We start from the raw sequence: 25,636 nt of genomic DNA on the forward strand, positions 1-25,636 counted from the left end.
CATGATATTTTCACATGCACTTCAAAACGCACGTGACACTTATGAAACTGAATCTTTCTTTCAAAAAATTACAAAGTTGAGAAATTTGATAGTATTAAGTGAATAATTGATAGTGACAAAAAGGTGAGCTAGAAGTACAAAAGGAGGGTCTCTCCGATTATCCGGTCAATGATTTAGATGAGTTTGTGACTGATCAAGCCAACAAACCCCCAAAACTAACGTCATATATTCACAGCAAAGTGAAAGATGACAAAAACAGATCAGAAAGCACCAGCCTTCTCACCAACATAGCAATCATAAATCTGTATTAATAAGAACATGCTCTTTTTAAGGTCTTCAATTTACTAATTCCTTAGGACAAATCCTTGACTGAATCACCTAGGGCCTGATAACGAGTAGGTTGACAATTATTGCATCCCATTAATATACAACGCTGAAGTGCTTGAAAGCAATATCTATTTCCTATTATGACTTTTTGGGGAATAACATGGATTTTGGTGCTCACTGCATCAAGATCCAAATGTCCTAGTAAATACCAGGTCTTTTTCCTTTGTTAAATTCTGGCAGATCTGACCTCTCCAAAATTAACGAAGAGCGCAATTTTCAATGCACCTGGAAATTTCCTGGTGCAATTAACATTCCACCACTTGTAACTGCAAACTCCACGCAAATAGGTGTTTGTGCAGGGATCACAATTTAACAGGTCACTTTTAATCAAGCTCCTAGTTTCCCACCTTATCACTGAAAGAAAATACTTTTGTTTCAAAAGCTACTATGTAAGAATAAAAGATGATACCCCTTCAGCAGCAGTAAAGCTTCCCTTTCAAGATGGGAGATGGCTTTGATGTACTTGATGGACAGAATCCCAAAAAGTAGATGGCCTAGAGTTCAAGATTACCATAGTGAAAATGACATCGGAAACAATGTCAGCTAGAGTCCCTAAGACCTAACTAGGTGGGAACTACAGTTAAGATGACTAAGGCAATAACTGAGCGATGGGATACCGACAACAAGTCGTTGTTGGCCCTGGCCCTTCTTGCAGGGTCATCCCCTAACTTTTTACCTCCTTCCTCCTATTTTTTCTGACCTGTTTTTGTTAGCTTTAGGATTCTGGGCACTTTACCACTACTAACCTATGCTAAAGTGCATATGCTCTCTGTCTAAATTGTATTGGTTTATCCATGATTGGCATATTTGATTTACTAGTACATTCCCCAGTGAAGTGCACTATGTGTGCCAAGGGCTTGTAAATCAAATACTATTAGTGGGCCTGCAGCACTGAATGTGCCACCCACATGAGTCACCCTGTAAACATGTCTCAGACCTGCCACTGCAGTGTCTGTGTGTGCAGTATTGTGCTGCTAGTTCGACCTGGCCAACCGTCCCTTTTACTACATGTAAGTCACCCCTAAGGTAGGCCCAAGGCAGGCCCATTGGCAGGGTGCAGTGTATTTAAAAGGTAGGACATGTACTGATGTGTATTACATGTCCTGATATTGAAATGCTGTCAACCTTGTTTTTCACTATTGCAAGGTCTTTCTCTCCAACAGATTAACATGGGGATTGCCTTTAAGTGTCTTTTAAGTGCAGTTTCCTATTAGGAGCAGATAGAGATATGGGGTTTGGGATCTCTGGTTTTTTATATTGTCTGTTTGAACATGCCACTTTTAGAAAGTGGGCATTTTCTTGCTTAACCATTCTGTGCCTCTGCTTGGCTGCTGAATACACGACTGGGCCAGACTGACCGTTGGGTTGTGTGTGAATTCACTCTAGACAGTGACACACAGGGAGCAAAGGTGTGTCCTGCATATCCTGATAAGTCTTCCTGGGCTACAGTGGGAGGGAGGAGCTGACACCTGCACTGGAAAGGTCTGTGCCTGCCCTCACACAATACAGTCTCCAAACCCCTAATGTGTGTCTGGGGCAGAGAAAAGAAGAGGCAGGGACTTGTGCACTACAAAGACTTTCCTTTCAAGTTTGCCTACTTCAAAGGTAGAAATGAGTATAAGTAGCGAACCCAAAACCCCACACTTTTAGATTACTTTGGGATCAAGAGGAACCTCAGCGAACGAGAAGAGCTTGATGCTTGAGGAGGACCTGCTGCTTCTGCCTTAAGAGGAAAAGGACTGGACTTTGCTTTCTGAAATCCTGCTTGTGAAGTTTCTCCAAGGGCTTGGACCAGTTTAAATAAGGTGAGGTTGTGCCAAAAGACGTGTACATACGACTGGTTGGTTATGTTGGGGTTTCATGATTTTCTTTGACCTGTTGGCAATGCTCTACTTTGTTTCGGAATGCTTATAAAAAATAGTTAAAAAAAAAAAAAAGAAAGCGAGACAATCCTATACTGGTGTCGCGTACCATTTAAGTAGCCTTAAGTACAAATATATCCTGTTTCAGTTGCATCCAGAGAGGAAGTGTGCATACCTTCTTGGGATGAAGAAATGAAACATGAACATCTGAAAACAGGTCCCAGGTCAAACAAGCATTTGTAATGCAATAGGTCTCACATTTACCTTAGTTAGAGCTCTTGGTGCTGTAAATGCATAGCTGGACTTTTTTGCCACATAAATTGATCAACCCTGCCATATATTTTGGTCCTTTCTGCCACCTAACTCCAGTAGCTCTACATATAACTTAAGGGCTAGCAGGCTTAGTGGAATATTTTTTCAAGCAAGGCCTTTACAACACAAACTACTCCCATAGCAAAACAAACGTTCCAGCCATAAGAGAGCTTAAAAATACACTGAATGGTGGGATCAGTTATTATTTTGGGGTTCTTACTAACCTAGTGTGGGTACCCAGAGATGATCTAGACAGTAACAGCACGCCGTGGTGAATATTTTGAAGGTGGTCCCATTGTCCTGGGGCCATCACAGCCTGAGTTATAAGTAAAAATGTTTTGTAAAAGGAATGCCCTGCAAAGCATTATGGGGCGAGTTTCCAAGTATGTTGAATGTCATGCTTCGAACAGCGCATAGAGGACACCACAATTAAAATAGCATTTCCAAGAAACATGGTCATGTAACTATATAGTTAGCCCTTAGAAGACATAACCACGTGAAAGCAAAATGGCAGAAAGTAATGCAGTGCAACCATATATTTAGCCCCTGGAGAACACATTTTCAGGATTAGCAGGCCTACTACAATGATATTACAAACAAGGCCTTTAAAATACAAACTAGTCCCTCAAGCAAAACAAAAGTTCCAGCCATAAGACAGATTAAAAATACACTGAATGGTGAGATGGGTTATTATTTTGGGGTCCCCACTAACCTAGTGTGGGGACTCAGAGATAATGTTGCGATGAACGTTTTGAAGGTGGTCCCATTGTCCTAGGACCACCACAGGCTAAGTTATCCAGAAAAATGTTTTGTAAAAGGAATGCCCTGCAAAGCATTATGGGATGCTTTTCCAAGTGCCACAAATATCGTAGTATGTTGACTGCAATGCTAAGAATAGCCCATAGAGGACACCACAATAACAATAGCATTTCCAAGAAACATGGTCATGTAACCATATGGTTAGGCCTTAAAGGGCATAACCACATGAAAAAATAGCAGAACACAATGCAGTGCAACCATATACTAAACACTGGAGGGCATAGTGCATTACACATTTTAAGGAGTAGCAGGCCCACTACAATGATATCACAAACAAAGCCTTAAAAAAAAAAAACTTTTAGTCCGGCAGAAGAGAAAATCCTGATGGGTGACTTGGGTAGGGGTGGGGTGTCCCAGGTATATCGCAGCTTGATCACCAACACAGCAACACCACTCACGAGTCTCAGAGAGCGGTGGGAGAGCTGGTTGGGTCAGATGGAAGAAGAGGCCCTAATGGCCCCAGGGAGCCTGACCATGGCTATCCACCTTTAACTGGTACAAACATATTACTTGCACACTGCATACCTTACCCCCGACAAAATATACAGAGTGGGTCTCCGACCGCCTGATGACTGCCCCCACTGCGCAAACTCCAGTGCAGACTTTTACCACAGGGTGTGGGCCCATCTACACATAGCAGCCTAGTGGCGAGCGGTGACCGCTGAACTCTCTAGAGTCCTGGCGGTGGAGGTACAGGCAGCCCTGCTGTCAATCTTTTTGGGAGTGGGGAACAGCAGAGCGGAACCTACCTTCCTGGGGATAGCATGCCTGGTCGCCAAACGAGCTATAATAGCCAGCTGGACCTTGGAGGCGGCACCAACACTTGCTTGGTGGAGGCGGGAGTGGACTGGTGTACCCAGCAGAAAAAGCTAGTATATGAGACAAGAGGGTTGCCCAACTAAAAATAACAAGGTCTTGGGGGAAATGGACAGGGGCTTGTGATGTCTGATAAGGTGAAGATCCTTAAATATGGTGATAATTGCTAAATGTGTCCTTGGGCAACATAATGTACTGAAAACATGTTCTTATGAAGCCCAGCCAGGAATTTGTACATTGGTATGTATCTGATGTGCAGATGTGACCTGTTGATAGTATATTGTTGCAACAATAAAATCAATAAAGCTGTTTATGAAAAAAAAGCCTACTCCCAGCTACAAAACAAATGTTCCAGCCACGAGAAAGTTTAAACAGACACTGAATGGTGGGAGGGGTTATTATTTTGGGGTCCCCACATTTTTGTGGTGGTCCCACTGTCCTAGGACCACCACAGGCTGAGTTATGAGCAAAAATGTTTTGTAAAAAGAATGTCCTGCAAAGCATTATGGGGCGAGTTTCGTAGTGCCTCGAGGACAGCCCCTCGAGAGCTCTAAAATAAAAATAGCATTTGTAAAAAACAGTCATGTAACCATATAGTTAGCCTCTAGAGAGGATAACCACATGAAAACAGAATGGCAGTCAACAATGCACCGCAATCATATATGTAGCCCCTTGAGAGCATTGTACATTATACATTTTTAAGGCTAGCAGACCTACTACAATGATATTACAAACAAAACCCTTAAAACACAAGCTACTCTCCGCTGTAAAACAAATGTTACAGCTGTAAGAGCACTTAAAAAGACACTGAATGGTGGGAAGGGTTATTATTTTTGGGTCCCCACTAACCTACTGTGGGGATCCAGAGATTACCTATACAGAAAGAACATGTTGTGTTGAACGTTTCAAAGGTGGTCCCATGGTCCTAGGACCACAACAGGCTCAGTGATGAGAAAACATTTTTTGAAAAAGAATGCTAGCAAAGCATTATGGGGCGTGTGTCCATGAGTGCAGTAAATATTGTAATATCAGTTCTCCCAATGTGCCGGGAGAGACGCTTTCATGATTTCTATGTTTTTATTTTGGTAAAGCATTTACCAATAACAAGGTTTTTTTTAAAGCCATGGAGCACGAAGGGGAGAAACACAAGCAAAATTGAAATTACTCCTATTAGGTAACAGTGTGAACAATGTGACGAGTGCTCCAATACTACAGATCGAGTTTGCACGGTTTGTGCTCAACGCATCATGTCCGCCATGGAGCACGAAGGGGAGAGACAAAAGAAAAAAGTAGTTTACCCTTTTGAAAGTATATCGGCAATCCATGTAATAGGGTCAGTCAGCAAATCGTAACAAAAGAGCCTTCAGGCGGGACAAATGTAAAGCATTTACCAATGACATCAAGGTATTGTTCAAAGACAGGCCCAGGAACCAATGAAAGTGATGGGTGTGTTTAAAGTCCACAGAATAGATTACAAGTTGAAAAGCACTATGCCCAACCTAAAAAAAAGAAAACGTAGAAAAGATGCAACTCTGGAAGAGACAAAGGCACTGAAAGAAGACGTTGCAACCAGAAGGATGAGCGGAGTCTCATGACAAGGTGCACTGAACACTCTCAATCATCACAGGTGTTCCTGCCCCTAGTCAGTGGGGTTTGCACCAGTCTATCTAGAATTTGTGCTTTTTTGTTTAATTGGAGAACAACTACCTACAGCTTGCTCCAGAATGGACGAGACCTACTTGCTTGACATCTTGTGTTTTTCTGCTCAGAATTCTAGTTCAGTAAACTTTTCTGAAGTGATCAGTAGCGTTAGGGTGCAGCAGGTGCTGCAGGACTCCCAGATTACCTTGATTCATTTTTAAAATAAATTGCGTAATAAGGAAGCCTGTACATTATTTTCTCCTGCAGCCTTTGGTCTGTTTTTTGTGGACGAAAAGTTAAGTCTAACTATATCAGGGAAAAACTGTTTTGTAAAAACTGTGGATGTAGGCGGACCAGACCATCTTTAAATGTGTGTAAAAGCATGGGCATTTTAAAACATAACGTCCGTTGACACTGGCGGGGATTCAGGAAACGTTGAGAGCAAAAGTCACATGACCAAGTTCTCTAAACTTCAAAGTTACAAAACACTGGCATCCTTTGTAAAGTTGTCAAATGTTTCTCTACAGTATGATTGAAGTAAGATTTAATCTTAATGCTGGAGGACAGGCAATAAATATTTTGGGTTGAGTGAAAAAACAAACATGAGCCACTAATTTTTCTTCATGTGACAAGAAGACTGAACACTCCTAACTAGAAGTCTGCTGTTCGTGCTCAGTGTGGACTAGGTACAGTCACATGCCAAACATTTGAAAAGACACTGGCTGCAACATAAAAGGACCTTTGAGTTAGTCTACCTATCCTCAACAGGATAGTCAATAGGATAGTTCTGAGAAAGTTAGTAGCTCCTCTTTGAATTACATGGGACATTGCCCTTAGAAACATTTAGAATGATCTTACACTCAGAAACAGTTTTGTTGGAGATATTTCTGTGCTTTACTTCAAGGGACATTATATATCATATGTATATCTTTTACATTGTCAAAAATTAATTTGAATGTTTTTAATTCACTGAGCACTCCCCAATTATATACCCCATCCATCACTGATCCCTTACAGCCCCCAAACACCACAGTCCCTGCCAACTAAAACTCTTCACCACACCTAAACTACAGTCATCCCTGAAGCACAAAAGCCATTTCTACCACAAAAAACACCATCCCAGAACCATGACTTAACTCACTACTCCTACCTTCACCCATCCCTGAACCCTAAAAACCTCTTTCTTCGCCTAAACTCCATACTCCCATACTCCTTGAAACATCTCAGCACGCTCAAACACCATTCACCCACGAACCCTAAAAAACCCTCATCGCCCTTAAACCCCAGCCTTTCATGACCCATAAGAACTCGTCAGCCTAAACTACCATCCCTAAACCCCCTTTAAATATCTAAAATCCACCCATCTCTGAATCCTTAAATCCCCTCAACACCATTACACTTCATCCATCCCTGAAACCTAAAAACACCTCACACACCTAAACACAACTCATCTGTGAACCCTAAAAAATCCTCGCCACCCCTACACTCCACCTATCTCTGAATTCTAAATCAACTTCCTGTGCCTCAACTCAAATTTTTCCTGACCTCTAAAAATCCCGCATCACCCTAAACTTTACCCATTCCAAAACTCAAAAACTCCACAGTAGGTGTAAACTCAAGCTAGCTTTAATGTAATTTTGGATCTTTCCATAAAATTACCTTTCTTTTAAAATGTTTCATTTAGTTTTTGATTTTTTGTATTTCCTTAAAATTGGTTTTCTATAATTTGGTTCTCTCTAAAGTGGTTTCTTAGTTTTGTTTTCGTTTTCCATTAATTCATACAAATCAGGTATCTACATTTGTCACCATCCTAGACTTTCAGATTACACTGTCTTGGATTTAACTATTACATTGTTGGATCTCCTATTCTGGCCCCTTTCTGATGTCTCAGCTGTTGTATATACAAGTTTAAATAAGAAATATTATGAGGGGCATTTTCATTGATACAATTCTACACTCGAACATGTTAAATGCCTAGAACACACAATATTGCAATAGTATTTATTGCTGTGTTTTTGAACTATAGCAGTGTGTCCAATGGTTCAAGATGTGGTATGATGTTTAAGGATGATCAAGTTCAGAGGTTACGCCAACCTATTTCTCTAGCACATCTAGGACACTACATGCAGGTGAGGAACATACACAAGCTGTTCTGAGCTTCAAAGGGCTCCTAAATTTTGGTAGTGTTACAAATTGTACTGTGATTCACTACTTATGAGTTTATTAACATCCAAATGGCATTTTGATGAAGCATATGTTCACTCTAAGTCTAAATCATACCAATCTTTACAATTGGAAATAGGAAACTATGGCCCTCATTCTGATATTGGCTGGCGGTGGTCGCCGCCCGCCAATATCTGGCCGCCGAATGACCGCCCGCGGTCAAAAGACCACGGCGGCCATTCCAACTTTCCCGCTGGGCCGGCAGGCGCCCTCCAAAAGAGCGCCCGCCGGCCCAGCGGGAAAGCCCCTGCAACAATGAAGCCGGCTCCGAATGGAGCCGGCGGAGTTGGAGGGGTGCGACGGGTGCAGTGGCACCCGTCGCGATTTTCACTGTCTGCTAAGCAGACAGTGAAAATCTTTGTGGGGCCTTGTTAGGGGGCCCCTGCACTGCCCATGCCAGTGGCATGGGCAGTGCAGGGGCCCCCAGGGGCCCCACGACACCCGTTCCCGCCATCCTGTTCCTGGCGGTAAAAACCGCTAGGAACAGGCTGGCGGGAAGGGGGTCGGAATCCCCATGGCGGCGCTGCAGCGCCACCATGGAGGATTCCCTGGGCCAGGGGAAAACCGGCGGGAAACCGCCGGTTCCCCTTTTCTGACCGCGGCTTTACCGCCGCGGTCAGAATGGCCCTGGAAGCACCGCCAGCCTGTTGGCGGTGCTTCCGTGGTCCCCGGCCCTGGCGGTTTGAAACCGCCAGGGTCGGAATGACCACCTATGTGTCAAAATTCACTAGTAGCACCCATGTTTTAAAAAGAAATCTTTGAAAGACCTACACAAACTCCGGTTATAGGGCATATATTACAATGGCTTATTCAGTAAGAAAGATATTTCTCAAATCTATGTTAAGTTAAAGCATGGAGGCCATTGGCTAGCACCCCCATTTTGAAATTCGTTTTAACACCACTAATTGTCTGTATCAGCCAGGAATGATAAGTGATTTTCTTCTGAATTTCTGTGCACTTGTTCACCCCTATAGAGTTATTTACATTTAATTTAAGCGTCCCGTGTCCCAGCGCTCCTAAAGCCTTGATGCATGGGAGTTTCTTAAATGATGCCACAGTATGCTTCAGTAGTTAAAGGTGCTTGCCCTGCCTGAAAAACAATTAATTACTTTATATAATCAGAAAATTCACATGGCCAATAGCTAGCCACTATTAAAGATGCCATGGACCCTTAAAGTATCATAATTGTGTCAAAGAATCCATCTATTTATGAGAATGCTCAGAAGTTAATATGTAAATATGTCATGTCCAGTTTAATTCTGCTTTCACATCCAAATCTACGAATGCAGTAAAATGATTTTAATTTCAGACTTAATTTCGAGGCCTCCTCTGTCCACACCAAAAGTCGGGCATTTGATTGGCTAGAAGGAAAATATTTAGATATCCCATTTATCAATTAATATATCTTCAATTGAATATCGTTTTATGGAAATGTGTAATATATATATCTAATTTTTAGTCCTAAAAGGTTATACAAAATTAATAATGACATATGCTACACGTTTATGCATTTAACATTTCAAAATTATATTTAAACAACTTGATTACATTTATTACATATTAATAAAAATAAAAAAAAGCTAAAGAGGGTGTTTCTATACATTAAGATTTATGAAATACATTAAAATATTTAAATTAATAAAAATGTAACATAGAATGTGCTATAACATTTTATTATATTAAATCTAAGGTAAAAATTACTGTTTTTATTCATTTAACAATTATATTTTAAGAGTAAAAAAAATGTAAAAACGAATAATTTACATGGAGGAGTATCTTTCCACTCTTAAGCTCAGTCTTAGATGCCTCGATCCTCTGAACTGAGGGGGCGGAGATATGTATCTCTACACTTAGGTGTAAATCTACACTCAGAAAAGGCAAAGACCAAAAAACTGTAGATTTACACCTAGCTGCAGGAGTAGATTTACACAGAAGTAAATCTGCAAATATAAATGTACCTTTGTCAATGGGTCCCTACATTCTGATGTGGCTTTCAGCATTATGCATAATTATCTGGATGCTGCTTTTAAACTGGGCAAAACACCCCAAAGGTGTTTTCTTCAAATGAACAGAGTTAATACTCTAGATGTAAATTCCAGAACACTATAGTATCCAGATCTGGTTGTCAGAACTGGTCACAATATGTGACATTCAGAATCAGAATCAATATCATGGTCAGGGCGGCCAGAGCAAGAGTTATTCTACCTGAGGCCCTCACATGAGCACCCAAGATGAAACTCCTTGAACTGCACTCAAGATGCCAGAAATGGACTAAACGTGTGAAGTGAGGCCACACTAATGACTTCAGATGTGTCATCCAGCACCAGTCACAATGCCCATAGCAGGACAGACAGAATTAGAAATGATACCCTGAGACCTCAAGAAGCAGATAGACTGCAGAAGTGCATATGTTCAAAATCTGGCGCATCTCTCATAATTGTCTCCAGAATACACGTGCCCCAAGTGTCGACCTCCAAACTGGAGAATAGTTTGGAAGTAATTCCCATCCCATGACACATACACCATGTGTGACTGGAATTAATTCCACGTGTATATCAATCAACTGAAAAGAATAGATAGTCTGAATTTGGGTAAAAAAAGAAATCCACATTTAGAATACCAGTTCTTCTACCCAAAGCTGGAGGATATCTGTGGTGAATTACCAGATATTGAAAGGCGTTTTGATGAAAACCAAGTGTTTTTAGTGAAAAACCTGACCAGTGACTGAAATCTGGGGGTCACCAGGGAACAAAACAGAATCTTCATACAATTTATAAAATATTCTGAGCTTCAAGAATAAAACCTTTTCATTAACAAAAGAACAGGAAGTAGGTACCTTTAAAAGAGAGCCAGAGACAGAAAAACAAATGCAGTAGCAGTTTGCTATGCCTTCCTTGGACCGTACAAGACAACCCTCTGAAGGGGGGACAGGGCAGGAACTAGCGCAAGGGATCTGTGCAAGCAGTATGGACGGGATGATGGTGTGGGCTGAAGAGATATTGGGTAGTGGGACAGATGTGGAGGAAGGAAATAAAATAGAAAATAAATACAAAGGAATGTCTGCATGGGATCGAGCAAAAGAAAAGACGAGAAGAAGAAACAAGCATTTGCAATGCAACGGGTCTTGCATTTGCTCGTGTTAGAGCTGATAGCGTTGTAAACTCCTAAAGGGCCTTTTCACTCGTCATGAAACCCTATTGGCAAAAGTGCAATAACTGGAAAAAGTGCAATTAAGTGTGTAACAGGGTCGATATTATGTAAAGCGCTCGACTTCTGGCGAGATCGCGCTGGGAAAATAGAGAAAAAGTAGTCCAAGAACCGGATGGAAAACAGCGAGCCTCGTATGTTTTCTGTACTTGGCCGATGCGCTCGAGGAGGGCTATCCACCAGAAAAGGCATGACGTATGCGTGCCTTCCACTAATGAAATCAAGCCGATTCTAACAGGCAAGCCCACGAGCCAATGAAAGACACTGACGTGACATGGACTGGGCTACCAGCCCTTTTTAGATCCTAAAGCGTCTCGCTCAGCGAAACGCATGTGCAAACGCATGTGACGCAGGCTCGACCCTAAAAAGAGGGGATGGAGAAAAGAGAGGTACACCCACCACACATTCCCGACCCTCAAGCAAGGGGGAAGGTCTCTCTCACAAACAAGCATTGTCATAGCCAATAGGTATCGCTTTTGGACCTATTGACTTTGCTAGTGACTTTTAGCAATGCTGTACAACATAAGCAATATACTGTACAGCATAGCCAAAAGAAAAAAAAATGCAATGACATCGCCACGACAGCCAGGTCACTTTGCAGAGGCAGGCATGTGTGATGACATATGCACACGGATGCATCATTACGCATGTGCACCTACAAAATGATGCAGGCATACTTTATTTATTGATTCAAGATGGATTAGTAAATAAAAATATGTGTAGCGCAAAATGCTTTTTTCAGGGCAGAGTGACGGGCAGCATTTTGCTAAAATAATAATAAAATATAATATTTTTTAAAACATAAGCAAATGGGCATGGAAGGTAACGGGCGAGCAGGGGGTGGGCGGACGGAACACATGAGGGACAGCAACATGGGAGGGCAGTGGGAGAAGCACACGAGTGAGAAACCAACATGTAGCGCGGGGAGGGAGGTATTTTGGTGGGAGAGAAGCACTTTAGAGGTTTATGCAACACAAGCAAAACAGTAATACAAGGGGCAGGTATTTGGTGGGAAGGAGAAGCACATGATGAGGGAGCTGGAACATACATGCCCTCGCGTGGTGTTCTTAAGCAAAAAGAAAAAAGTGGCTACCTAAACCTGAGCATTTGAAGAATCGATGCCAGAAAATCGGAGAGAAGGTAAATAGGCTGTGCTCCAGGGGGAAAAAACAAGCACAAGATGTTCAAGCTGGATCAAAGAAAGCCATTTAATAGGAAGCAAGGAAATGAGTGACAGTCAATCAATCAATCAGGAACTTGTAAAGTGCACTATTCACCAGTGAGGGTCTCAAGGCGCCGGGGGGAGGGGAAGAGAAGAGGGGGGGTGCTGCTACTGCTTTAACAGTCAGGTCTTGAGAATGGCAAGCAGTGGTAAGCAGTGGGCGAGTTGCAAGTCCTCTCACTTCTTGGTGGAACCAAAAAAGGTCTTTTGCAAACTGACAGCATGTGCTGTCTGGGTAGGCTCGACCTAATGCGTAACGTCAAGATCTATCTGATCTTGACCAAAACGGACTGCAGGCAATTTTATCAGGGTGGCAAATTCTGACAATTTGGAGATGTCATTGGTTTTGAAAAACGAGTGTAATTGGGTTTGTGAAGAAAGTTTTATCTGAACAGGTATCCATCAGAAGGCATTTCGTTAAAAAAAGCTACTTAGGAATATAATACTTAGATTAAACCTTCAGAAGAGTGAGCTGTGTTTGAAATTCTGATATGACCTACAGAACTGAACACAGTTATCGAGCTGTGGTCTTTTGAGGTGTGAGCCACTCAGGCTATGGCTTCCAGAATGTCTGAGCAGTACTCACAGCGAGGCCTCCAGAAAGGAATTAAACACTACAAATGAGATCTCTACAACAGGCAATAGCACTGTGATGTCTCCAAAAGTAAAAACAGTGCTCTAGATGAGGTCTGCAGAAGTAGGCATACACTTCAAATGTGGTATCCAGCGCTGGGCACAATTCTTAAGGTAATGCTTGTGGAGGGTATCTTAGTCCAAGGACGGTCTACAGAAATGGACATGAAACTCGATACATGTCTTTTCCAACAAAGTAATAATGCAGACACAGTAAGTCATGAAATGGACACATCCTCACATTAGGTCTTTATAATGGGGTGTAAACCTGCAGATGTGCCATCTAAACTGGACCGTTACAAATGGACACAATGCTTGGGGCAGAACGCAATGTTTTTTTGTGGCTTCTGGAACTCGGCACTATACTGGAAATAAGACAAGCACAACTGGATACAGTGTCTCAAATAAGGCCACCAGATGTGAACCTACCCCAGATGTGGCCTTTAGAACGAAACACAGCAAACCAGGTGGAACCACCAAAAGAAACATAATATTAGCCTCCAGAATTGTACGCAAGGCTCCACACTGCCGGGTCTGGGCAGAATATTCAGGAAGACAGTTCCCAAGCTGTACACACAACCCAATAGGTTGTCTAAAACATTAACAGACGTCTCAAAGCAAGGACTTGTATGTGAACATACTCAAGATGTGGTAGTAGGTGCTGTCATGGTATTGCATATGAACTCCAATACTGGACACAATATTCTAGAAAAGGCCTTCAAATGTAGACTGTACCCCAAAGGAAAGACTCCCAGAACAACCAGAGTTCCAGATAAAACATTCAGAAGTGGACAATACCGCTGATGTGCCCTTCAGATTTGTACAAGAACAATACTTCATATGTGGCCTGCACAATTGGACAATATTTTATACATGGCCTGTAGAAGTGGGTGCAAAACCTCAGATGGAACCTATAGCACAAATACAGTATTCTGAATGAAGTTTCAAGAACTAGAACCATGGCTTGGTGTTGTGATATTCAACAAGTGGGGAAAATTGACTCTAGGTCATCCTAAGTGAACATGTTGCAGATTAATGTAACCATCAGCTACTGATACAATGTTCAAGGTGAGGACTCCAGCCTTTCTCACTACATTTGTAATCTCCAGAACTGTAAAAATACTTTAGGTTTGCAAAAAAATGCTCCACATAGGACACTAATAAATGGACGTCTTACTGCACTTGGCCTCAAGATCTGGACTAAGCACTCAGATGTAGCCTACACTGCAAAACATGGCATTCTAGATGTGACCTCCGGATGCAGACATGCAAAGGATGGGTCTACAAACTGGGTTATGCACTATGTGTGGTTTCCAGAACGGGACACAATATTCCAGAAGTAAACATTTTCCAGACGTGACCTTCAGGACTAGACACAATACTACAAATTTGTAGTACTTCATACAAAGGTCCACAAGTCTCCAAAGTGGTGGTGGCCTAGCCGTGTTCTCCAGAGATTTAAACTTTTGACTAATAAGTGCTCTGGAATAGAAACTGTAATACAAGTGAAAACAATACTCCAGGTGGTCTGGGGAATGGAAAAATATTCTGCATATGAGAGATGCCCCTGAAAGTAGATAGACTAGTCTAGATGTGGCTTACAGAAGAGCAGACCGTGACCCGGATGACACCTTCAGAAACAGAGGCAACTTTAGAGCTAATGCATCTAGAACTGACAATAATGATGGTAAGGTGGCCAACACTGGGCACAGTAACTCAGAAAGGGTCTCAGAAGTTGTGATATTTCAAATGAAAAGAGAACCATACTTGCCACATTAGGCATACAATTCCGTAACATGACTGCAGAGGTGCTATCACAAGTGGGCAGTAAACAGCAGATGTGGCCCTAAGAAATCGAGAGACATTAAGAACAGAACACAACACTGTAGGCAAATCTTCCGCAGCCGAAGCTCCCGGAGTGAACATGCTTCAGAACTATACGGTACTACACATTTGTTTTGTAAAACATGGCACAATGCATCAGAAACTGCATCCGAATGTGGACTTAACTCCCTACATGAGGCTTCGAGGAGCAGGCACTACACACAGTGTTGCCTTTTGGCGTAAATACAGTACTCAGGAAAGAACCTCCATAACTCTACTCCGCACTCACAATTTGGTCTCCAGAAGGGACCAATATTTTCAAAAATGGCCATCGACTGTACATGATGCTCAAGGAGAGGTCTCTAAAATTGAGATCAGTAAGCCAGGTCAGGCCCCCAGATGTGGGCGCATGCCAAATGTGATGCACAAACCTGGATGTAACAATCAATGTGAGGGCTGTAGAAATTTACAAACTCTACAAAATAGTCTATGTGTGATCTCCAGAGAAAACCACGATAATCCAGACACATAACGGTGTCGAATTAACAGTACTTCACACAACACAGTGATTACAGCATTCTCCCTATATGAATGATAAGGCGCGAACACTTGAGGACACGGTAAATACAGATTCGGTCCCAGGTGATGAAAAAATACTCAAAGTAGGCTCCCTAGGACTGGACACACTGCCCCGGAAGTGGGCTCTACTGAACGCAGTATTTAAAATTAAGCCTCCAGAAGTGTGCATAATACAGACAGAGATGGGGCCGGCAGTACCGCAGTTCAGGGCTCAAGCAGTAGTGGAAATATTCCAGTCATGGTCTACAGGTTTGGAATGGGCATTCCAATGAAGGCCTTAAATATCTGGACACAGTGCTGGAGATGAACATACTCAGAACTATAAAATGTGGTAGACAAAGTATTCAGAGCTTGGCAATAGTCTAGGTGGGACCTTTAAAAGTTGATATAAGTATACTCCACATGTGACATCCAGAACAGGATAATTCTTCAGATGTGCCCTAATTATTTGAAAACAATAATTGATACAGTAGTGATCACAGTGCTGTAAATGTAGGCCCCGTAAAAGAATATACTCCATAAAAGGCCTAGAATTCTGGGCACTACGCTAATTTAAACTTCCAAAATGGAATTCGATAATCCTAATAAAACTTCTAAAAGTGGACACGATACCCTAGATGTGACCACCATAATTGCATTGAATGCCTCAGAAAAAGTATCCAGTGGTTTAAGTATTCAAAGACAGGGCCTCAAGAACAGGACAGTAACAGTCGAAATATGGCCTCCAGATCTGAAAGGAGTATTCTAGCATGGCGCTTCTGACTGAGAAACTGTGCTCCAGATGTGGTATCCAGGGTAGATCGATGTATTCCAGGCCTGGCCTCCAGAACTGAGCAAAATGTTTGAGATGCGGCCTGGAGGACCAGCCACAGTACTCCAGGTAACCGACCAGTGCACGTGGCTTCAGTTGAGGCTTCGGGGACTATGATGCTACCAGTGCTTTAAATGGACCGGTACTGCCCAGTACTGAGTACCTGCACTATTTATTTTGAGAGGGAGCGTACCGGTGCATCTCAAGAAAAACGTAGTACTTTTAATTGGAGAGTACCTGCACTTCTCAGAAACAAGCAGGTACTCAGGCACAGAGTACCTGCACTTTATTTTTTCTATTTCAAGCACTGAATGCTATCGATGCGGACAAAGGACTCGAAAGGGTGCCTTCAGGAATAGAGCATACTCCAGATGTCACCTCCAGCACTGAACATGCAACCCCAAGTCTGAGGGCCATACATGATGATAAAACTGCATGCATGACCTCCAGAACTGTGTGCAATACAACAGGTGAGGCCGACAGAGGGGTACCCAAATCTGGAAGTGAGAACTCAGGTAATGGAAGTACCCCAGATGTGTTCTCGCAGACTTGGTGCAGGACTCCAGCAGTGGCTAGAGGCTGCAGGCAGAATGTTCCAAAAGTGACTTCTAGAGCAAAAGGCTATCCCAAGAAGTGGAAAGTGTATAGATGTTGGCTCCAGATGTGTAACTGCGACTCTCACATGAGGATTCTGAAACTAAACACAACATATTTGAATCCTTCGGCTGGAAGTCTGTATGCTTCAGAGGAAACCTGGGATATTCTAGCCACCCCCCACCCCCTCGACTTGAGACAGATAACTTGAAGAAACTGGAGAGGCCTGCATGAACTGGTCATATAACACGTCAGACCTATACAAAATGATCCATTTACGGTCTTGGACTCCAGACTTCTCAATTCAAGTCTATAAATCAATCCATAGGCCTAGCTGACTTCTGTAGCTAATAACAATCGCGTTATTCAGTTTCGTAGCCAGTCGTGACTGATCGGGTGCGCGTTTTTTTTTTATTGATCAAAAAAACAAATATTTCTCTAACTTCTCCGAATAGCTAAACTGTGAGTCAGAAACCTTCTGCGCTTGGTTGCGCCACGGCGGAGACAATGCAGACGCCACGGCCTTCGAGCAGTGCTTAATTTGTAAAACATTAAGCGCCGGTGTCCAAATGTTTCCTCAGAAGCTCGCAGCCGGCGCTGACCAATGTCAGGACTGACGAACACCAGCGCTGTGTGGTCTTCATTTCACCCGGTGCAGTTTTCTTTCACCATTGTACACTGCTTGCCCCCTTTAGTTCAGCCGACAAGGTGTATTTTCCTGCCTGCTTCTTCTTCCCCTTGTCACTGTTTTGTTTTCTCTCCATTTGTGTTTTTAATCCAAAAGTCTAACGAGGAAAAGGAAGTGTTGGTCCCCAAAAATGAGTGCCTGGCAGCCCACCTGCAACACCTGGCTCAGATGAAGCACTTGGTGAGAGGCTTGTGAAAAACCTGTTATCAGACCATTAACCAAACCACCATACCAGACACTAAAACATCCCAAACACAATAACATTAAACAGAGAAATGCCAAAAATGAGCACAGGTCCAAACCGACCAGTAATACTTATATCAATAACTGATCAAACCCCAACACAAAACCTGCCATGGAATAGAAGAGCAGGCTTCAAAACAATGACTGCTGGAGCCAGGAGCTCTGACTAATACCTGAAAAGGACAAACTGACCCTTCTGTCACAGATGAGCCGCACCGCATACGTCACCATATATGCACTCTGTATGTCATCCTTACACTCATGCAGCCGTCCACTCACTCATTCTTGTATACGTCCATTTACCATGCACAACAAAATGCACATTACATCTCACCAGGTTTATGCAAGACAAATCCGAATAAAAGGAAAGAAAATCAAAGTATGTCACCTAAACACAGCTGGCTTATGCTCGCAGTAAAAACAAACTTAACAGCATGCCTGTGTTGCAATTGTTTTGTACATAGTGTACAGTTGTTTTACATTCCAACATGGCTGCCATGTTTAGAGACTATGGGCCTGATTCCGAGTGTACCGCCGCCCGCCTCGCGGGAACCGCCATATGGCCGCTCCGCGGTCGTAAGACCGCGGAGGCCATTCAGGGTTTCCCGCTGGGCTGGCGGGCGACCGCCAGAAGGCCGCCCGCCAGCCCAGCGGGAAACCCCTCCCCACGAGGAAGCCGGCTCCGAATGGAGCCGGCGGAGTGGGTATGTGCGACGGGTGCAGTTTGCACCCGTCGCGTATTTCAGTGTCTGCATTGCAGACACTGAAATACTTTGTGGGGCCCCCAGGGCCCCGCGGCACCCCCTACCGCCATCCTGTTCCTGGCGGGAGACCCGCCAGGAACAGGATGGCGGTAGGGGGTGTCAGAATCCCCATGGCGGCGGAGCGCGCTCCGCCGCCATGGAGGATTCTCCCGAGCAGCGGAAAGTCGGCGGGAGACCGCCGACTTTCCGTTTCTGACCGTGGCTGAACCGCCGCGGTCAGAATGCTCGACGGAGCACCGCCAGCCTGTTGGCGGTGCTCCCGTGGTCGGTGACCCTGGCAGTCACCGACCGCCAGGGTCAGAATGACCCCCTATGTGTTGGCCTTGTCAGAATGGTTAATACCATTTCAAGATGGCCACCCATAATGCAGATCAAGTTAGCAGCAAGCAAGCATCACAATATTACTGTCTTGGGAAGCTGCAGTATGCTCTAAAAAATAATAGGAGACAAACCGAAACGAAAGGGGACATTTAAATGGTGAAAATGACAAACTACCCACCAACGCTGACACTTGACAAACTCTTTTTCGGGGCGTTCTACACAAGTGATCATGCAAAGTACAGACACTCACACGGTAATAGATCTACTGACTGAAGAGGGATGTACCAAAGTCACCTAATGTAACTATATATAGTGTATTTTTACTGACTTTTTTAATGCACAACCCTGGCAGATGACTAAGCCTGTCAGGTCTTTATAAGAAGATCTGGTAAGGATGAATTTAGTAAAAATCTTCTACCCTACGGGTTTGTAAAAGAGTTAATGAACACAAACCAAGGGGGTCTTGGGGCCTACCAAGTAATTTTATAGATTCCTTGTAACAAAATACCTACTCTTACAAGACTATCGACTTTATCATGTTTTTCATAGGAAACATTAGGTGTACAGCTTTTGTTGTAGCTTTTCATAGCAGAATAGATGCAGATGGCCTGTGATCTGACCTTCCCCACTGAACAAGGGAGGCCCTCAACCTTTACCTTGGGTGCACCATCATAACCAACCCAGGCTTACTGTTTTGTGAAAAGCTTTCCTACGAGGCAAGGATCAGGCTTAAAGTAACAAACATGCACCAAATTACAGATCCAAAAGCAATGTGGATCCCCTCTTAAAGAACGCCTAACAAGGATTCTCTGAGAGCAAATCACCTACACACAAAATGCGCATAAGTGGGTGACCAACACTAAAGCCCCTGCTTAGTATGGTAATCTGTGAGAATCAATGTAAAATAAATACCTCTTTGCAGGCTTTAACACAGAGTGATACCAATCCGCCCTCAGTAAAGTTCTAACGTCTGATTTTCACTGGACGTACTCACATCTATTTCTTTTGATGTAACTTTTCATACCAAACAGATCAGACCTCTGACATAATGTTTCTCAATGAACCAATAAAGCCTACAGCTTTTACCATTCTCCACATAATCAACTCAGGCCTAGTGTATTCCCTGTAAACTTTGCTTCATGACAACCATCAGATGTGCAGTAATAAAATCACAAATAATGACAAACCTACAGTTGAGAAAACAATACACAAACCCTTTAGAGGGGGCCCAAAGAGGATTATGGCAGTGTGAAATTTCTACCCCAATAGCTTGTCGGAGAGAGTAACCAACACAAAATCCTTGCCTACTACAATAATAGAAAGATTCTGTGCAACAAAATAATTGTCCGCAGCCATGTAATACCAATCCGCCCTTAAAGGCCTCTTGGCTTTAACATATGTTTTTCACAGCAGCGGCCGGTGCATTACGCATGACTTGTCAGTACGGGTAACCAACACCAAACCTTTGCCTTCTATGTTAATCTGTGAAATGCCTTGTAACAAAGTACCTCTCGCAGGGTGTTACATAGTTTAATAACAATCCACCCACAAAGGCCTCTTGGCATTAACAAATGTGTTTGATAATAATAAGTCGTGCCTACTGCTTTTGCTATAACTTAATAAACTGGTGCAGTAGTTTGTTTTCTGCACAAACACAAGGGCGGAGCAGCTAGTACTAACATAAGCATCCCTCTTACAATCCTAAAGGTAATGCACCCACAGGCAGGAGAGCGGGGTCCCCTCGGGCAGTAGCAGCACGACACAGAGAACAGTGCAAGCTTCTGTCACACACAAACATACATAGCAGCAGTGCAAGCCTCCTGTCCACAGAACAGGCAGCAGTGCACCGACCCCCACAAGCAGGACAGGGAGCCCGAAGATCACATTCACCTAACACTGAAAACACACACAGAGCAGGCACTGCAGAGGCAGCAGTGCCCGTCAGTGGGGGAGTGGGTGTGACACAAGAGGCAGCAGTGCAGGCTTCCTTCACACACAGGAAAGGTACAGCACGGGCACCAGCAATGCAAGCTTCCCCCACATGTAGAAAATGTGGCGGGTTACAGATGGCAAAGCACACACAGCTCCCACCACACTGGCAAAGCCACTCACCTCACACAGTGGGAAGCACGGGTGCGAGAAGGGCAGGGCTTCTCCACACACATAAATGTCCTGCACAGGCATGGAAAACCAGAGGTCCCAGCCCCCCGCACATACAAACCGGCAGAGAGTGGGCTGCTGCAGGGGCAGCCTCCCCTCCCACACACTGTGGAGATAGACGGGCAGGCACAGCACGCGCTGCAGTGGTTCTGGCTTACTCAAGCACAATGCAAGCTTCACTCCCTCAGAAAACAGGTATAGAAAAGCTAGCAGAGCACCAAGCTGCCCTTGAACCCTCAGGTAGAAGAGGAGGAGAGTTCCTCCCACACATAAGGTAAATAAAGGCAAAGACTGCTTTCTTCAACTCAGAACAGGCACCGCAATTCAATGCGCTGTCCAAGCTTCCCTGTAACAGATCATGGATTCGGAGGCCACAGCAGCGGGTTCTGCTCGTCTTACACACGAGCCTGGAACCACAGCAGCAGCGAACAACGACATCACGGGCAGCACCGAATGGTTTCCTCCCAAACTTCGAAAAAGATGCAACACAGTTAGCAGTGCAAGTCTTCCTCGCATGAAGGGCAGGTACAGCAGAGGTAACAGGTGTGCAGGCTTCCCTCAGACACAGAGGCAGTGTAAGCTTCGCTGCCAGAAACAGAATGGGGCAGCATCCTATGCATCTGTGCAACATTCCCCCCCACACACATGCCTTATGAGCAGGAGAGATGCAGCACTGGTACTTTACACCCCCTCCTACAAGGAGCAGGAGAGGAGGTAACCAGCAGTGCAAGCTTCTATAGCACTAAAGACAGTGCAAGCTTCCACCGTAAATAAAACTGATGGGGCACAGGCCTGCCTCAAGATCAGTAGAGATACAGCACTAACACCTTACACCCACTCCCTCAAAGAACAGCGGCGGTGGTAACCAAAAGTGCAAGCTTCCCTAGCACTAAGGAGAGTAAAAGCTTCCACCATAAATAAAACGGATGGAGCACAAACTGCAGAGGTGCAGGCCTGCCTCAAGAGCAGTAGAGATACAGCACTGACACCTTACACCCACTCTCTCAAAGAACAGCGGCAGTGGTAACCAGCAGTACAAGCTTCTCTAGCACTAAGGAGAGTAAAAGCTTCCACCATAAATAAAACTGTTGGGGACACAGACAGCAGAGGTGCAGGCCTGCCTCAAGAGCAGTAGAGATTCAGCACTGGCACCTTACACCCACTCCTACAAACAATAGGGGCAGGGCAAGCTTCTCACACATGTGCACCACGGGACACAGAGCAAGCTTTTTCTCACTGAAAGGGAAAAGCGCCTCCCTCCCAATATGGGGGGAGCGCGGCCCCTTAGTAAACAGGGCTTCCGTGGCCCGAACCCTTTCGCACTAGTTGTGCGTGGGGCTGGCCGAGTACTTCCGCCCCCACACCTCGAGTGTAGGGGTGGAAGGAAAGGAAAAAGGGGAAAGTTGCGGCTGCGACCGCCGATCCGGTTCCAGCTGCCGCGCACCAGTGGGGGGCTACATAAGCACCCCCCCAGAAAGGCTCGGCCTTCTTGTGGAGTGGCGGCTGGGGATCTGACGGTTTGACGTTGTCCCACCGACCCTCTCCTAATTTTAGGTTGTGAAGGAGGTATTAAAGTAACCAGAAGCAACAGAGGGGTCCCCAAGGCTGGGGCCCCGGCATAACACCATAGATAGGATCCTAAAGTCCTGAACCAACCTGCAGATGTACACACCAGATTAAGGAGTAGGGAGCCCAGATCGCTGGGAGGGGGAATGGGGCTCCTGCTCCAGGCCACCCCGTTACATCCCTCGGCAGATTGGTGTTTAGAGAGGGGGCAGAACCCTGAGCGTGTGGGCAAGGAACAGTGAAGTCAGGGGAGCCGCCCCCCCTAGGGGTACAGGTGAAGTACGGTTCACTTGTGTGGTCCAATGGAGATACTGGACAGGAAGGGATCCTGTCAAAATACAAATGATTTATGGTTACAGATTACATCTTATGAATATGATTCATGTTTTGTAAATATGACTGAAGTCTCTTTGAAGTGATGTATGGTTTAAATAAGTGTGATGAAGTATCAAGACAAAAATTTGTAATAGAAACTTCTTCCAACAAATAAGTTTGTCGGTCTGCATATAGCCGGTGTAGTGGGAGGGCCTTCTGGTGGTCTCTGGGTTCTAACAGTACAGTGTGGTCACTAGGCCTAACGGGCCTCCCACACAGACAGAACAGGCACGACAACATTAGCACAAGCTTCCCTCAGGCCCTGCGCATGCGTAGAGCACACAGATCAGGCAGAGCAGTACTATAACTCACTCAGACACCGAACAGAGTACAGAACATACTGTTGCAGTACGATTTTCACTCTCACAGCTGTTTGGCAGTTTTCTACAGGGCAATCTTGTCCCAGATGCGATAAAACAGATAGAGGCCGACAGGTATAACAGCAAGCTTCGCACGCATACTTTACTCTACATCATACATCAGTAGTGCACGTTTACTTTAGACCTAAAATCTGGACAGCGATTGCAGCACCACAGCCTACGTACGCACACACACACAAGATACAATACAGCAGGAATGCGAGCTTTTACACAGGGCTAGCATAGGCACCAGAGGAAGGTGCCTATGCTGCACGAATAGCAGTACAGGCTGGTTCAACACTTTCTTAACTGGTAGCGGGATTCTCACAGAACAGATAGGAGCAGTGCAAGCTTCCCTGGCATACACAGACTAGATGAAGCACTGAGAAGAGCAGCAGTGTTATGTTATGGTGCAGAGACTCGCATGGAGCACATCAGCACACGCGTGGCATGTTACTGTGTGTGGCAGCCGCAGCCCCCCTTGGGTAACACACAGATAGCGCCATCGGCGTGTCGAGGCGCTCTTCCCTTTGTCCGGGACTCTCACCTCCTTTTGTACTCGTCCCGTTCTCGCTTCACTTTCCCCAGCACGTTGTAGAGCGCCCTGATCTCGGGCGTGATGGTGTCGATCTGCACCCCTACCCCGTCGGGGTGCACCCAGGACACCCCAGGCCCCTGCATCAGAGTCTCGGCGCCGGTACCGGCCCGCCGTGTGCTGGAATAGGTCCAAATGGATCCCGGCATGAAGCGTGCCGAAGGGGCCGAGGCGTAGGGGGTGGAGGATGGAGGACCCCCGGGGTGGCATGGCGAGCCTAGGGGCGACCCCAGGGGCCTCCCGCAGGGGGACGAGGCCGAGGTGCGCCCCAAGCCGGGGCTGCCGATGCTGGCGCCGATGCTGGTGCCGATGGCCAGTCCCAGCGGCCGGATGGGCCCCACGAAGCCGGTCTGGACCGACTGGTCCCGGGTGAGCGCGCGTCGGTGCCGACCCTCGTCTAGCGCCTGGGCCAGCTGCTTCTCCAGGAGCTTGTTTCGGCGCTCCAGCTCGTGCACCTTGGCCAGGAAGCAGCGGAAGCGCAGGTTGAGGGTCTTGAGGACGCTGATGTTGGAGCCCAGGTCGTTGCGGAGGGCCATGGCGGCCGGCGGGGGCCCCGGGGGGCTGAGGAGCTCGTCCGAGCCGTAGTCCGGCAGCTGGTACTGGTAGTACTGGTCCTGCTCCTGCAGGAAGAGGCTGGGGGGCAGGCCCAGCAGGGGGTTCATGGTCAGGCCAAGGACGGGCCGGGGGCCTGGGGGGCGGCAGCTGCGGCGGATGGCCCGAGCATCCTTCCCAGGGCTCCGGGATGTGAGGAGACGTCAGCGGAGAGAGGCAGAGCGGCGGCCGGGAGGAGGCACGGGGAGAGGGTGCTGTGCATACCAATGCCGAGGGAGGGCGGGTCCAGGGACTGCAGAGGAAGAGGCTGAGGAGGGAGGGAGGGGAGAGGAGGCTGCGGAGGAGGGCGGGGGAGAAGGGGAGACAGTGAAAGCAAGGCAGAGGGAAGAGGCAGGGCTCAAACAACCAGTAAAAAAAAACACAAACAAGAGGGAAGTAAATTATGAAAGAAGATACAGGACGAACGAGAGAAAGGAAGAGGAGGGGGAAGAGAAGGGCGAAGAGGGTAGAGAAGGAGAAATGAGACGGGGAGAGAGAGGGCAGCCTTGTCCTGCGCAGGGCACGGCCTCTGGCTAGCTTGGTTGGTGCCAGGCTTGGAGCATCCCTGGATGCCGCGCAAAGGGGCATGGCCTGCGGCGGTGCCACACGCACAGTACGACAGGCCGGGCCCGGTGCATGCTGCGCTCCGACTACCAGCTTCTAACGATGGGACACGGCAGACACAAATCATCAGTTTCTATCGTTAGTACACAACATGGGACATGGCAGTCTCAAATCACCAGATTCTGGCGTTAGGATACAACTTGGGACACGGCAGACACAAATCACCAGCTTCGAACGATGGGACACAACATGGGACACGGCAGACACAAATCACCAGGTTCTCTCCATAGGATACCGCTAGGGGCGTGGCAGACGCACATCACCAGGTTCTATCCATCGGACACAACTTGGGACACGGCAGACACAAATCACCAGGTTCTAACGATAGGACACACGTTGGGACGCGGCAGTCACAAATCACCAGGTTCTATCGTTAGTACACAACATGCGACATGGCAGACACAAATCACCAGTTCTATC

At 45.6% G+C, this 25,636-nt stretch overlaps 1 protein-coding gene across 5 annotated transcripts in view; it reads right to left on the reverse strand.

Moving 5' to 3' along the window:
* The window catches only part of IFFO1 (intermediate filament family orphan 1), a 237,387-nt gene extending 212,538 nt beyond the window's left edge, over nt 1-24,849 (reverse strand). For 3 of the 5 annotated variants that reach the window (XM_069243097.1, XM_069243099.1, XM_069243098.1), the window contains exon 1: nt 23,954-24,848. In XM_069243097.1, coding sequence (XP_069099198.1) covers nt 23,954-24,663 — 710 coding nt within the window. In that variant the 5' untranslated portion in view covers nt 24,664-24,848. Of the gene's footprint in view, nt 1-23,953 lie in introns of all 5 variants that reach the window. The other 2 variants (XM_069243100.1, XM_069243101.1) reach the window with 2 other exon arrangements.
* Nucleotides 24,850-25,636: the final 787 nt, after the last annotated feature.

Source organism: Pleurodeles waltl, chromosome 7 (genome assembly GCF_031143425.1).
Source record: "Pleurodeles waltl isolate 20211129_DDA chromosome 7, aPleWal1.hap1.20221129, whole genome shotgun sequence".
Taxonomy (NCBI): domain Eukaryota; kingdom Metazoa; phylum Chordata; class Amphibia; order Caudata; family Salamandridae; genus Pleurodeles; species Pleurodeles waltl.